Source organism: Spinacia oleracea, chromosome 2 (genome assembly GCF_020520425.1).
Source record: "Spinacia oleracea cultivar Varoflay chromosome 2, BTI_SOV_V1, whole genome shotgun sequence".
In the NCBI taxonomy this organism is placed as follows: Eukaryota; Viridiplantae; Streptophyta; class Magnoliopsida; order Caryophyllales; family Amaranthaceae; genus Spinacia; species Spinacia oleracea.
This window is the reverse complement of record NC_079488.1, coordinates 87,310,421-87,324,366: the sequence shown is the minus strand read 5'-3', so window position 1 is coordinate 87,324,366 and position 13,946 is coordinate 87,310,421. Positions and strand designations below refer to the sequence as shown.

General features: G+C 34.3%; 2 protein-coding genes across 3 annotated transcripts; one reads left to right on the top strand and one right to left on the bottom strand.

Annotated features, from left to right (window-relative positions):
* Positions 1–4,568: 4,568 nt before the first annotated feature.
* On the top strand, positions 4,569–9,829 carry LOC110777395 (B3 domain-containing protein At2g36080). Of its 2 annotated transcripts, XM_056837221.1 has the most exons (4): positions 4,569–5,468; positions 6,356–6,594; positions 9,251–9,293; positions 9,457–9,829. In XM_056837221.1, the coding sequence occupies exons 1-3, from the start codon at positions 4,703–4,705 to the stop codon at positions 9,290–9,292; spliced, it is 1,047 nt and encodes a 348-aa protein (XP_056693199.1). In that variant the 5' UTR covers positions 4,569–4,702; the 3' UTR covers position 9,293; positions 9,457–9,829. The 2 variants fall into 2 exon arrangements, with proteins under 2 accessions (XP_056693199.1, XP_021837692.1); XM_021982000.2 differs by lacking the exon at positions 9,457–9,829 and having other exon boundaries at positions 4,571–5,468; positions 9,251–9,369.
* Positions 9,830–12,007: 2,178 nt separating this feature from the next.
* LOC130467612 (uncharacterized) lies at positions 12,008–13,225 on the bottom strand. The gene has a single exon (XM_056836168.1). The coding sequence runs from the start codon at positions 13,223–13,225 to the stop codon at positions 12,008–12,010; it is 1,218 nt and encodes a 405-aa protein (XP_056692146.1).
* Positions 13,226–13,946: the final 721 nt, after the last annotated feature.

Genomic DNA, 13,946 nt, shown 5'->3' with positions numbered 1-13,946 from the left:
TTAAACTTCTCCTCGATAAATTTTCTGGCCTTTGCTATCTTATGCCCTTTCAAAATTAAGTTATAGTATCTGTGGTATAGAGTTTAAGTGTTAAGTAAAATATCAACTGTAATTGTAACTATATGAAAATGAACTAATGTATATTGAAAAAATTACCTTCTGATCATATGTAATCTCCAACCAGTAAAATTGTTGATTTCACCTTTCTCCCTTTTTATTGTATCAACCCTTTCCCATATCTGTTTCTTTGCATATCTAATCCATCTTGTTGTTATGTAACGATCTGGAATTGTATTGATTGAATGTAAATGCAATATTCTTAAACAATGGAAGCACAACCATCCAGATTCTTCAAAGTTTTTGCATGTGCAAGTGACGGTTGAATCTTCCATTTTGTATTGAACTTCTTGCCTTGGTCCTGTTAGATTATTTACATATAATGTAATATTATTCAAAAGAACATCTACTCTAAATATTAAATAAAGATTTATGGTTTTTTTACCTGTTATTCCTTCTATCCACACTTCAAAAAATACTGTTCTTCCTACACTTCCCTTGAACATTGTACTACTTGCCACAGAAAGCTTGAACTCTTCTTCAAAATCACGGAAAAGTGTTATTGTGTATACATTTGCTGCCTGTTTTAATATAGCACTCATACTTAGCTCTGAAGTTGGTATTCCCCTTGTACAGTCAAAGTCGTCTTTTTCTTCGGTTTTTCTCCATCGATTTATTGTAGCTTGAAAAATACTATAGAACTCTGTTAATGTTGTACTTTTATTTGCTTTAAAACCAACAGCATGGTTTGTACTTTCACTTCTTTGTGAAGAAAGTATACCGGCAGAAAAAAAATCTTTACTTAAAGCTGTACACCATTTTTCTTTAAGACCATACAATCTGTTGAACCAGTCATCTTTTTCCGGCTTAAAAGTGTTGATCATAGATTTCCAAGTTTCTTCAAAATCATTTGGTGTTATACACCCACTTAAACACTTGTAGAATTTGTTTTTGAAGTTTTTATCAGACTTCAATAAACCAAACCTACTGTTTGCATTTTTACTCAAGTGCCACAAGCATAAACTGTGTCTTGAAGAAGGAAAAACCTGAAAAACAATAATGAATATATATAGTTCCACAAGATAGTAACTATATTTTATAAAGAGTTACTATACTTTATAAAGAATTACTATATTGTCAAAATATTAACTATATTTTAATAAGAGTTTTTATATTTTCAAAATAGTAACTATATTTTATAAATAGTTACTATATTGTCAAAATAGTAACTATACTTTATAAAGTGTTACTATAATTTCAGAATAGTAACTATATTGAATTAAGAGTTACTATATTGTCAAAATAGTAACTATATTTTATAAAGAGATACTATATTGTCAAAATAGTAACTATATTTTATAAAGAGTTACTATATTGTTAAAATAGTAACTATATTTTATAAAGAGTTACTATATTGTCAAAATAGTAAGTATAATATATGAAGAGGTACATGTTCTATTCCAGCAGCAATAGCTGCATCTTGATCAGTGAAGATTGATATAGGGTGCTTTCCTCCCATAGCCTTCAGAAAAGTTTCAAACACCCAAACGAAAGATTATGTGGTTTCATCCCCAATGAAAGCACAAGCAAACATTGTGTTTTTCCAATGGTTATTGATACCAACAAATGGTGCACATATGAGATTGTACTTATTGGTTCTGAATGTAGTATAAAAAACTAGAACATCTCCATATATTTTGTAATCTTCTCTCATCATAGAATCCCTCCAAAATAGGCACTCAACTTTTCCTTCAGCATTGAGTCTTACTCTGAAAAAAAAACTCGGGATCTATTGATTGTATGTCATACAGTTTGTTCACTAGTGTTTGTGAATCCTTGCCATCAATTTGCTTCATTTTTAACTTGTAGCAGTAGTTTAGATGATCAATCATCGTATGACCTACACAGTCGTCTCCGCCAGTTTCTGTTGACATATACCTATAAGACTCCATTGGTCTTAGACCACATTCTGACATTGCCTCAATAGCTTCTTTTTTAGGTTCTGTCATTTGTCGTTCCGATCGGTGGAGATAATTACTTATTTCTCTTGTCAATGGGTGATTATGTACCACTACATGCTTTTCTATTTCAAAATCTCCATTTTCATTCTTCTTTGCAAATATTTGAGCTTCACATTTTGTTCTTGTTATCATAACCCTCTTTCTCCTTTCTTTCTTTTTTGCATCTGATTGATCATCTTCATTTTTGAGTTTTTTGTTTTTAGGAGGGTCTCTTATTCCAGCAGCAGAGCAGTAGAAGTATTTTCCATTAACAATTGTGGTTCCTTCTTTATATCTATTCTTCCCTTTTCGTACACTAAAACCAATAATAGCAGCATGTTTGCAATATAGATCATAAATCTCATCGGTTGTTTTCCTTGCTTCTCCAATTAAACTGCCATCTAATTCTTTATCAATGTTTTCTTCCTGCTCATTATTTGGATTTTCAAAGATGTTGTGGTTTGTATCAATTGAATGTATTATTGAACCTGTACAAATACAAATATAGTTATCATTAAATGTGATAGTTACTCTTAATATTTATATAGTTACTCTTTGTATGTTATAGTTACTATATAATTAACATAGTTACTTAAGATCTATTGATTGTTATAGTTACTCTACAGTTCATATAGTTACTCTTTATTTGTTATAGTTACTCTATATTTAACATACTTACTTAGGATCTATTGATTGTTATAGTTACTCTACAGTTAATATAGTTATTCTTTATATGTTATAGTTACTATAAGTTAAATGTAGTTTATTGCTTATATAGATTATTTCGTTATGTGAAGTTACTCTATAATTAATATAGTTACCTTTCATAAATTATAGTTACTTTATTATAAATATAGTTATCATTATATGTGATAGTTACTCTTCATTTTATACAGTTACTGTTTATATATTATAGTTACTCACAGTTAATATAACTCCTTTTTATATGTGATAGTTACTCTACAGTATATAGTTCTTCTTTATATGTGATAGTTACTCTTCATTTAATATAGTTACTTTTTATATGTTATAGTTACTCTATATTTAACATTGTTACTTAAGATCTATTGATTGTTATAGTTACTCTACAGTTCATATAGTTACTCTTTACATGTTATAGTTACTCTATATTTAACATACTTACTTAGGATCAATTGATTGTTATAGTTACTCTACAGTTAATATAGTTATTCTTTATATGTTATAGTTACTATAAATTAAATGTAGTTATTTCTTATTTATATTATTTCGTTATGTGAAGTTACTCTATAATTAATATAGTTACCATTCATGAATTATAGTTACTTTATTTTAAATATAGTTATCATTATATGTGATAGTTACTCTTTATTTTATATAGTTACTGTTTATATATTATAGTTACTCACAGTTAATATAACTCCTGTTTATATGTGATAGTTACTCTACAGTATATAGTTCTTCTTTATATGTGATAGTTACTCTTCATTTTATATAGTTAGTCTCTATAGTTTATAGTTACTCTACAGTTACTATAAGTCCTGTCTATATGAGATATTTACTCTACATTAAACATAGTTTCTCTTTGTATGTTATAGTTACTCTGCGTTAAATATAATTCTTCTTTCTATGTTAGTTACACTACTGCAATTATAATATGTTAACTATATCAATATAACAGTTACTATATATATATTAAAAGATACTATATCATACCTTCTTCAATACATTGATTTGCAACCATAACTTGCTGAGATGTGCCTTCATCTTCATCTTCAACATCATATACTTCTCTATGATTCTCTAAGTTTTCTAAAATAATAATAATTACTCAATGAGTATGAACGTTACTATAATTTTCTTCGTAGTTAGTTATTAGGATTCGAATATTACCATCATAATTATACAATTTTTCTTCTATTGCGCGATTTAAATCGATATTCAAATCGATTAAATCGTCCTCCATTGTTGAAACTCGAAGAGAGAGAAGCTGTTGGAGGAGAGAGAAGCTGCTGTAGGAGAGAGAAGTTGCTGCTGGAGGAGAGAGATTTCAATTTTAGGGTTTCGCGCATTCTGTTATTTTGGAACACGTGATTTCAAACGGTTCAGCGCTGCAAATTACCTAATTACCCTGGTCCATGGTAACCTTAATGGTGGACCGGGTCCATGCAAGCGGAATTGTATATATATTATATTAGATTTTCAAAATATTAATATTTTTATAAGTTTTTTTTAATATGTAGATAAAAAAATTAGTGGTCAAAGTTGTGCATTGATAAGCATGTCCAATCAAAACAGATCGAGTATTAAGGGACAAAGGGAGTACAACCATTATATTTTCCCCTCAAAAGAAAATATCTAATTTTTGTAGAGTACCACTACCAGTAATACTAATGACTAATGGGTAAAGATTTGAGTTGATCACGTAAAAAACCTTAAATTGGGTCTCTGAATTTTCATGAGAAATATTTTTTTTTACCCCTTTGTTTCCTCTGGCTAAATATCACCATCTGTCCATCTGAACCATCTCTTTCTCTCTCCCCCGCCCCTTCATATATTCTCCTTCCTCAACCCACAAAAATACTCATTCCCATCATAATCCCCCAATTCCAACTACTCCCTTACATTTCCCCCCTTTTCTCTCTTCTCTCAATTTCCCATCCCTAATGAACCATTTCTCCTTAAACCTCCCTTCTTCCGATACACTCTGGTATACCCCTACTACAATGGAACACCATCCTAAATCCTTACCCTTCTTCTATCATTCTTCCCTTTCTCTCTCTTCCAAACATGATGACGTTGATTCCGACAACAGTTCCACTAACAACATCGCCGCCACCAATGCCATTGACCGATCGGAAACCACGTCGTCGTCTCCTTCTTCTGCTGACCAAGAATACATGTTTGAAAAACCCTTGACTCCAAGCGACGTCGGCAAATTAAACCGTCTTGTTATCCCCAAACAGCACGCTGAGAAGTACTTCCCTCTCGCCGGTTCTTCCACCGTCGATTCATCTACCTCTTCGGTCGGAGATAAATCCACCGGCGGAGTTGGAGGCGGCGGGGTTTTGTTAGGGTTTGAAGACGAGTCTGGAAAGTGCTGGAAGTTTAGGTACTCTTACTGGAATAGTAGTCAAAGCTACGTGTTAACCAAAGGTTGGAGTCGTTACGTTAAAGAGAAGAAACTTGACGCCGGCGACGTCGTTTTATTTCAACGGCATCGGCTTGAGTCTGACCGATTTTTTATTGGTTGGCGCCGTCGCGGTTCTGCACCGCTGTCTCAGAGTAACCCGGTTCGGTATAATAATAATAATAATAATAATAATAATGGTCAGAATTACGGCGTTGTGCAGTCGCAGAGCTACAATGGTGCACCTCAGCAACACCAGATTGCTTCTTTTCCGTCTTACCGACCTGACGGTCTTCATACAGGTAAACCCCTCAAAATAAAAAATTGAGTGTAGCTTCGTTTGATTTTTATTTTTTTAAGAGGTGAAAATAAAAATAAAAGAAAACATGAACTGTATCGTTTCGCAATCGTCAACTCAGATGAACCAGTGTTTGGACTTCTTTTGTTTATCTGTTCCCTTATTTTTTGTTAAGTTTGTTCTTTTTTTAAAGAAAATGAAATCAAGATTTCATCCCTTTTTTTAAACTTCCCCAAGAAACTAAAATCAAGATTTCGAGCCCTTTTTTTTTTAACTTCCCCGTAAAATTCGTGTAAATCCAAAATTGTTAAAATGAGTAAATGTACGGTGACGCTTATGGGAGTGCGTGACTGACACCCTCCAATTACTTAGGAGGAATGTGCCTCATTCCTACATACTCCGTAGTACATTGTTTTCTAGTCCTCCGCTACGTGGAGCTCTCGTGTTTTTGAACTATATGTTCATCAACGGTCCCGGGACAAGGATAGGCCGAGACAAGCATCATAAACTGGAAATAACCATTTCCTCCTTGTACTCTCTAGGAGTACAACTATAACTCTGACTTTTATCTTTCAAGTCTGTCAAATAATATCTGATATGATAAATTAGTTACGAGGAGTAGTTATCTGAAAAGTCACTTTGAACCCAAATTTTATCACTCAATGTGTGATTAACCCTAATATTCCTGAATTATTACAGTACTCCGTAGCTTAATCATTACGTGCTAACTCGATCAGTTAGATGGTGACGTATAATGAAACAGGCACGTGGGATAACATTAATTAAATAATACTCCATATAATTTCTGCTTAAACGTTCATAACAGTTAGTTAAAGGCATTAGTTAAATATTTAATTGCTTGATTAATTAAATGATGGGTTGATTTTGTAGGGACAGAAGTTAGGCAAAAGGGAAGAAAATCAGGGGGTGGGAATTCAAAAAGCGTGAGATTATTTGGGGTAAATTTGGAATGCCAAATTGATGGAGAACAAGAAGAAGATGAGGAGGCTCAAACTTCAGATGGGTCATCTTTATCAAGCCAAGGTCAAGGTCAGGTTTTTGGCGTGGGTCCCCCTGCATACAATTACTTTGACTACGTGAATAACAACCATTACCCTTCTTCTCACATGGTGCGTTGATTTCTTTAAATCTGAGTTATTAATTATTTAATTATTAATTAATAATAAATGGGGGAGTTTTTACTGTTAATTACCTGGAATCTTCCTGCTCAAATCCCTAATTATTTGCTCCCACTAATGAGACAAAATGAAGATGGTTTTACTATAATGGGATATCTCATATCTGGTAAAGTGGTAAACACTAATAGTGTGCATTAGGGGATGTATTATTGACTTTCAACGTAGACTAATGTGGTCTTGCTGTCTTCATTATCTCTGCACCTGTGTATATAATCTCTAGATTACCGCGATATCAATTTGTTTAATTATAATAACCTGTTTTAGACTGATTAAGTATAGTCTTATCTTATAATTAAATAGTTCGCTTATCCTAGCCGTTGAATTAATTAAGTTATTCCATGTCGGTACATTTAGAAGTTGTGTAAAAGTTAAATAAATAATTAAGTAATAGAAGTCTCTAATCAAGGGTACGAGTAAGGGTACGGTTAGGATATTTTGAAATGTGCGTAAGGTGCATGTAACAAAATCTAATGTTTTACACCGATCAAGTGCAGTCTTAGTTTATACTCTTTACTCTTTACTCTTTAGAATAAATATTTCTGCCTCTGGATAAAACTAAATAATTCCAAGTTGGTAAATTTCAGAAGTTGTGCAAAAGTGGTGATGGTTAAGAGGGAAGATAATAGGTAATTAATGATTTAGGTACTCCATAAGTCCATATTATTCTTTTGAAATGAGTGTTAGGTGCACCGTGCACGTAACTAAATAATTAAATAATACGGATACGTGTACCTTGCTCGTGTTTTTGGAGGGATTAGAAGATAAATAAAGGAGATCTAATTATGAAGTAATGAGAAAGTAGACTATTAGTAGGAGTAGTGTGTGGGTTGGAATTGGGAAATGAAGGTCCCGATTGAAAAGGATGGACATAATAAAAAAAAATATACTCCGTAGATGAGGATTATTATGATGATTAGCACGAGGATTGGTCACTGTCTTGGTTTGCAGACCAAATATATATGTAAGAGAGAAAAAGAGGCCGGGGGTCAAGGACGGTGAGCTATCACGATTCACGTTGAACGAGGAGAATTTTGCCACAAATATATGTTAGGAGAATTGAATACTCCTACTACTATTCCGTACTACTCTTTACTTTATAATACTGCTCGAACAAACCTGCAGACCAAGACTAACACAAATTGAAATTTTAATTAAAGAATAATTTATTTATTGTTAAAATAAAAGTTTGTTGGACTTGAAAGTGTCAATTTACACGTAGTTTGTATATCTGCCGTGTGTGAGTTTTCTACATGAATGATGAATGATGAATGATGAATGATGAATGATGAATGAATAAATAGCGGAAGAATCAGAAGGTGTCATTTTCAAAGGGTGAGATGGAGGGGTGGTCGCTGGTCAGGGTTGTGACTTGTGGGGCATTGTACAAGATTACATGATTAGGATTAGGATTAAGATTATATGGGAATGAGATATCTAATAATCAGAGGGGTGATTCAACCCCGACTTTTATTGCTACATTTGGTAGAGAGTAATAAATAGTTTGTATTACCTTCAAGTTGTCCCTTAATGATTAAGCAATGTTGAGTAGAGTATAAAAGGTTAAATTTGCATGACATGAAGCAGGTGAATATAATTTATAATTTTCATCAAGTTGGTAATTAATGGTAGTTGTAGTGTTGTAGATGATGGGCCAAATTATAGTGACAAAAATAAATTTCCCTGGATAGAGGGAAAAGCAGAAGAATTAAAAAAAGGTTTGTATTGTTGTGAAGGGAGGTTAGTTTGGAAGCATGCATGTGAAATTTCCAAGTTTAGTGTTGACAATATTAAATCACGCGTACCAATATAAATGTAAATGGCGGGGTTACATTATCATGTGCCTGTTTTCTACACTCCTTGCCTTTGGCCATGGACCACAGATACCATCCATATTACGTAGCTGGCCCCTAGTTTATTAATTTAATTATTTCATCAACTTACAAATTATTACTAGTGTTTATGTTTTAATTTTGTTTTGGTCCCAGGTGGTCCATTAACAAGTACTCGTTAGCAACTACATTGGGTTTGGGGTAGCCTATACATGCATGTTCCTTAGTCCTTAACCCATCTCTATTTTTAATTGGGCCTTGGTTTTCGTTGATACGTCATTTTAACACCTTAACAAAAACCACCATATTGCCCCAACATCTTTGTCCTTTTTGTGGAATTACATTAGGTTTTAAGTTGGAAGTTCACCGTAAAAGTTGACATTGCCAATTTGCAATGGCACCAAGATAAATAGATTAATATGGAATTGAATAGTTTATAAAAGTAGCCTAATATTCAGTATAGGATAGTTGAAAATTTTCTAATTGCACCAAGATAAGGTGCACTAATTTTCTTTGTGGACCAATGAGAATGCTTGGCACATGAATGAGTTGTATAAACAGGGCTGAAAATTTACACTTTGAAGTGATACTTGATTGGATTTGGCATAACTTTTAGAGTAGACAATATGTTATGCTTAACTCTGTTTTCTTCCTGTTTATACACTTTATATTTTAATCTCTACAAAGATCAACTGTATTCTTTTTTATTATTACTATTAATTAAGTATCATAATAATTGGACCATGTGGCTGTAACAGGATATGAATTACCCACAAGATGTCAACCAGATGAGGATGTGAGGTGCCCTCTATCCCAACTTGCAAGATGTCAAACTTACTACACACCCCAAATTATTAAAAAAAAAAAAAAAAAAAAATTGAAGGAGAGAGAAAATCCCATAATTTCAGGCATATTCTCTTTTTAATTTTAATGTTAATTTAATTTTGGAAAAAACCTATAACAGGGAGTAGTACACTACTCATTTTTCTCTGACAAAGAGAGTCCCAAAGGCAAAGGAATGGAGGAGAAATTGACAGCACAGGAGAAGAGGTATGGCGTGGGCCCTACTTTTTGTTGCATCGATATCTGTGATATTTGGCTTATAAGTACAATTTGCCCATTTCCAACACGTGGCACTTTGGTTCTATACCTTCCAAAGAATCTATTTGCCTCCAGATTTTTTGATTCAGGAGGGTGAATTAATTAGCATCGGTGAAATACTCCGTAACACGAACACGCGAGTATAAATTGTACTTTTGAGAACCCAAAATAGTTTCAAGGCCCACTTTTAGTTTCTAACATTATCTTCCCAGAGAAATGAGAAGTAATCTTGTAGATTCACTTTGTTTTTGTTATTTCTGTTATCATTTTTATTTTAGTTTTAAGATATAGGAATTTTCAAAATGAACTATCGTGGAGTATTCATCTAAAGTTTACGGGTACTAATTCGATTTGTGTTGAATATGTAGTTATTGAGAAAAACATCAACCTAACTCGATAAGATTATATCACTCGGTTTTCCTAAAAAAGATTACATCACTGGGTAGCAAAACCACATAATATTGACGTTTTAAGAGTTGATTATCATGCAACTGAACTTGTTCTTTCTTTCAAATAAAAGGTTACAGCCAAGTTTCGTCAACTAACATCTGTGTTATTATTTAAACACATAAGAAAGTTATCCTCTGTAATTCATATCTATAGTTTGAGTTGGCTTAGATGTTTAAGAAAAAATGATCGGAATTTGTTTGAAAATATATTAAAGTATGGTTATTGTGAATGTAAATAAAATGTGGTGTAAATTGAAAGAGATGTGATATCTTTGTGAAAATGATTACAACCTGAGGTGTAAGTGTATAGTACAGTAGCAATAGTCAGTGTCTCGATCGGTTGGTAATGTTCAACTACCATAGTTGCATGTACGTGATTGATTATCGACGAGGGCCCATATATTACTATATATTAAAAGGTGTTTATACAAACGTCTGTCTATATAGCACGTGTCGCTCTTCCCTCAATCTAGTTTCAAACATAAGAGCTTTACCAATTGAGATATAACCTTTTTTCATGTTATCTTTACAAAATTATTATTAATATAATATTAAATAATTATCTTGTGAAAAAGAATTCAAACATAATTTTCCTAAAAAATATATTAGTTATACACATAATAATTCGGGGCATTGTCCGAATCCAAATACTGTTAAAGGATGGCAAATACATTTGTCGGCAAAAATCAATAGATTTGAGATTAATTTGGGTGTAGTGAGGAGACTCGAAAGTCCCTAAAATATACGATACCCGGCCCTTCAAAGAATATACATGAATAATTTGCACTAAAGCATGAATACATACAACAATACAAGTCATGAATCATGATTGCTGGTTGATTATCTTCACCAATCACCACTATTTCAGATATCAGATATGGATTCCTTCTTATGGATTATTTTTGTAGGGTTCCTCTTTTATCCTACAACCAAAGAATTTGGACAACTTTTGTCCCTTTTGTGCTCTGATCCATCTCTATATTTCTCTATCTTGCCAAGTTTTAATTACAACTAGTATGTAATTCGGGTGTTGCCTCGGGTTTGACTTTTATTCGGGTTTTTTTTAAAAATATGTGCACGTAGAGATGGTGTCATCATCGAATTACGGTGGTGACATAAGATTAGTGGCCGATCAACAACCTCCCCGATTAAACCCCACATCCAAAATATAAACAAAGTCGGATCCTTTTCTTCAAAGTAATAATTGTAAATTTATGAATTAAGTAATCATTTCTGTTTTTTGCATTCACTTTTATTCAATGTATTGTTCATTGTAAAAAGAATATATATAGGTTTATATAGAAAGATATGACATAAGTTGTAGTTGGTTAAGAGGGTAAGAAGTGTAACTTTTAACAAAAAAAGTTTGGTGTTCGATCCTTGTAGTATAGATTGGTACGGACTACATGCATACTCTTAACTCTTTACCTAAACTTCTCATTATTCATGTTCATTATGTCAATTTTTTGCTTATATTTTTTTATATATTACAAACCAAAATATACATTAAGGAGCGAGGTTATTAATTAGATAATATATATACATTGTGCTAAAGATGCATGGCGCGCACTAGTTAAGCTGGCTTGTGGCAAGATTTCAGTGTACTAAGTCGAGTTTGTATTTTGTGTGTATGTGAACCAGCATGATTTCAGTGTACTAAGTAGACTTTTTTTATTTGTTAACATCCAAAAGGACCAGAATAATTATAGAATATTGTTTTCATGTTCTTATTCCAAATAATAGTACGCAAGTGTAAAAAATAATAAATATTTAAATGAATTAAATTTGCATATTACAATACAAAGTTAAGGATTATAGTTGTGTAATTGTATTTTTTTTTTGATAATTTGTAATCTTTATTAATGATAAGATTACAGAGTTTCAAGGGAACGAAGCTAGAGTAGCAAACTAGCAGCTATAGTACAAAAATCATGTAAATCATGTGATATTAGTACGAATAGTGACTTAAGTCCATGCTATGAACTCGGAGCTGCGATGAAGGCCTTGTTTGGCCAGGGAGTCTGCTACCATGTTTGATGAACGTCCCCTGTGGACAATAGCAAAGGTTGGACCATATTTGCTTGTGTTCCTGATGTAATTGAGGTGAAAATTCAGGTTCCATGGACCGCCCGTGTCTCTATTGCACCATGCCACCGCATTTGCGGAGTCGGATTCTAGCACGAAAGAGGAATGACAGAATTGACTGCTTGCTAACGTAATGGTGATGGCTCTATGAATGGCCAGAACCTCGGCACAATTAATCTCCATTGGGGGGACTGGAGAAGAGAATAAGCATTTGAAGTTGCCTTGATGGTCACGTAAGACACCCCCGATTGCCGACTTTGATGAGGTTGGGTCAACAGAAGCGTCGACATTCAATTTCAATTGCTCTTTATCTGGAGGAGTCCATAATTGTTGTGCTGCAGTGATATTGTGGCTTTGTGAGGATGGTTTGTTTCCACCCCATAGTAAACAATGTGGATTTCGCTGAACATCAGAGGGGGAATATGGGAAGGGTTCGTTCCAGCCACTGATCCACCATCCTAGTCGCAAAAGAACTAGGTCATGCAAGGTTGTGATGTTGCTGGTCGAGTTATTGAATATTCGTGCATTCCTTTCCTTCCATATGGTCCATATGATTATGAAGAAACCGGCTGACCAAACCTTTTTGAAAAATGTGTTCTTGATGGGGGAGTTCCATTGATCAAAAGCAACTCTAATGCTGCTGGGTTGGACCCATTTGATATTCCATAGGTCGAGCCAAGCGGCCCATAATTGCCCGGAGAACGAGCAATGAAGGAGAAGGTGGTCGTGGCTTTCGACATTGGAGTTGCAGAGCACGCATACGTTTTCTGAGTTTGGGATGATACCCAATCTAGCAAGCTTGTTTCTTGTATTTATTTTGCCAAGGAGGGCAGTCCATACAAAGATCTCGATTCTATTGGGTACTAGTCCACACCAGATGCCTTTAATTGCATCCCCCTGGGGGTGAGGGGTTGCCTTTGCCAGTTCTTTTGTGAAGGATTTTGATGAGAAGGTGCCTGATTTGTCATGTGTCCAGGCCAAGATATCGGAGTTTGACAATGATAGATGTGCCTGTTGGAGAAGGAATAACAACTCCTCTTTAGCAGCAATGTCACTTGGCCTTAGATGGCGAGTCCATGAGAAACTCCATGCCCACATAAGGCCATCCCAGGCCGCATAGGAGGCCACTGTTGCATCTTGGTTTATTGCAATTCGAAAGAGACGAGGGAATCGGGCTTTTAAGGGGGTTGAGTCCAGCCAAGTTTCATGCCAGAAGAGGGTGTTTGATCCATCGCCCACTCTTTTGCGGATGCCACTTAAGGCTAGTTGTTTTGCCTTAGGGTGCAGCAAGAAGGACGAGCATATGCCACGCCAGAGGGCGATGGCCTGGCTTCGTGCTGGGCCCTCGTCCGGCTGGCCTCGTCCGATGCTTATTCGTACGATACGCTTCCGATTAAATTCCCGGTTCCGGAATTCATTTCCGATACGAACAATATTTAATATTTCCGATTCCGGAATTAATTTCCGTTTCGAACAAATATTTAATATTTCCGTTTCCGGAATTATTTTCCGATTCCGATAATATTTCCGATTCTGACAATATTTCCGTTTCCGGCAATATTTCCGATTCCGGCAATATTTCCATTTCCGATAATATTTTCCGATACGTACCATGTTTCCGTTTCCGGCAACATCTACGACTTGGATAATATTTATATTTCCGATACGATCCATATTTCCGTTTTCGGCAATATCATCGTTTCCGGAGTATTCATTTCTTGCCTGTGACGATCTCAGCTCCCACTGAAACCAAGATCCGTCGATTCCGAATATCCATAGATGGAGTATTTAATGACATTAAATACTTGATCCGTTTACG

Excerpts from the sequence above, each read along its gene's own strand:
- LOC110777395 (XM_056837221.1), top strand. The coding sequence starts at position 4,703 with ATGAACCATTTCTCCTTAAACCTCCCTTCTTCCGATACACTCTGGTAT. Across the intron at positions 5,469-6,355 it reads ACCTGACGGTCTTCATACAG|GGACAGAAGTTAGGCAAAAG; the intron begins GTAAACCCCTCA and ends TTGATTTTGTAG. Across the intron at positions 6,595-9,250 it reads ATTACCCTTCTTCTCACATG|GATATGAATTACCCACAAGA; the intron begins GTGCGTTGATTT and ends TGGCTGTAACAG.
- LOC130467612 (XM_056836168.1), bottom strand. The coding sequence starts at position 13,225 with ATGTGGGCATGGAGTTTCTCATGGACTCGCCATCTAAGGCCAAGTGAC.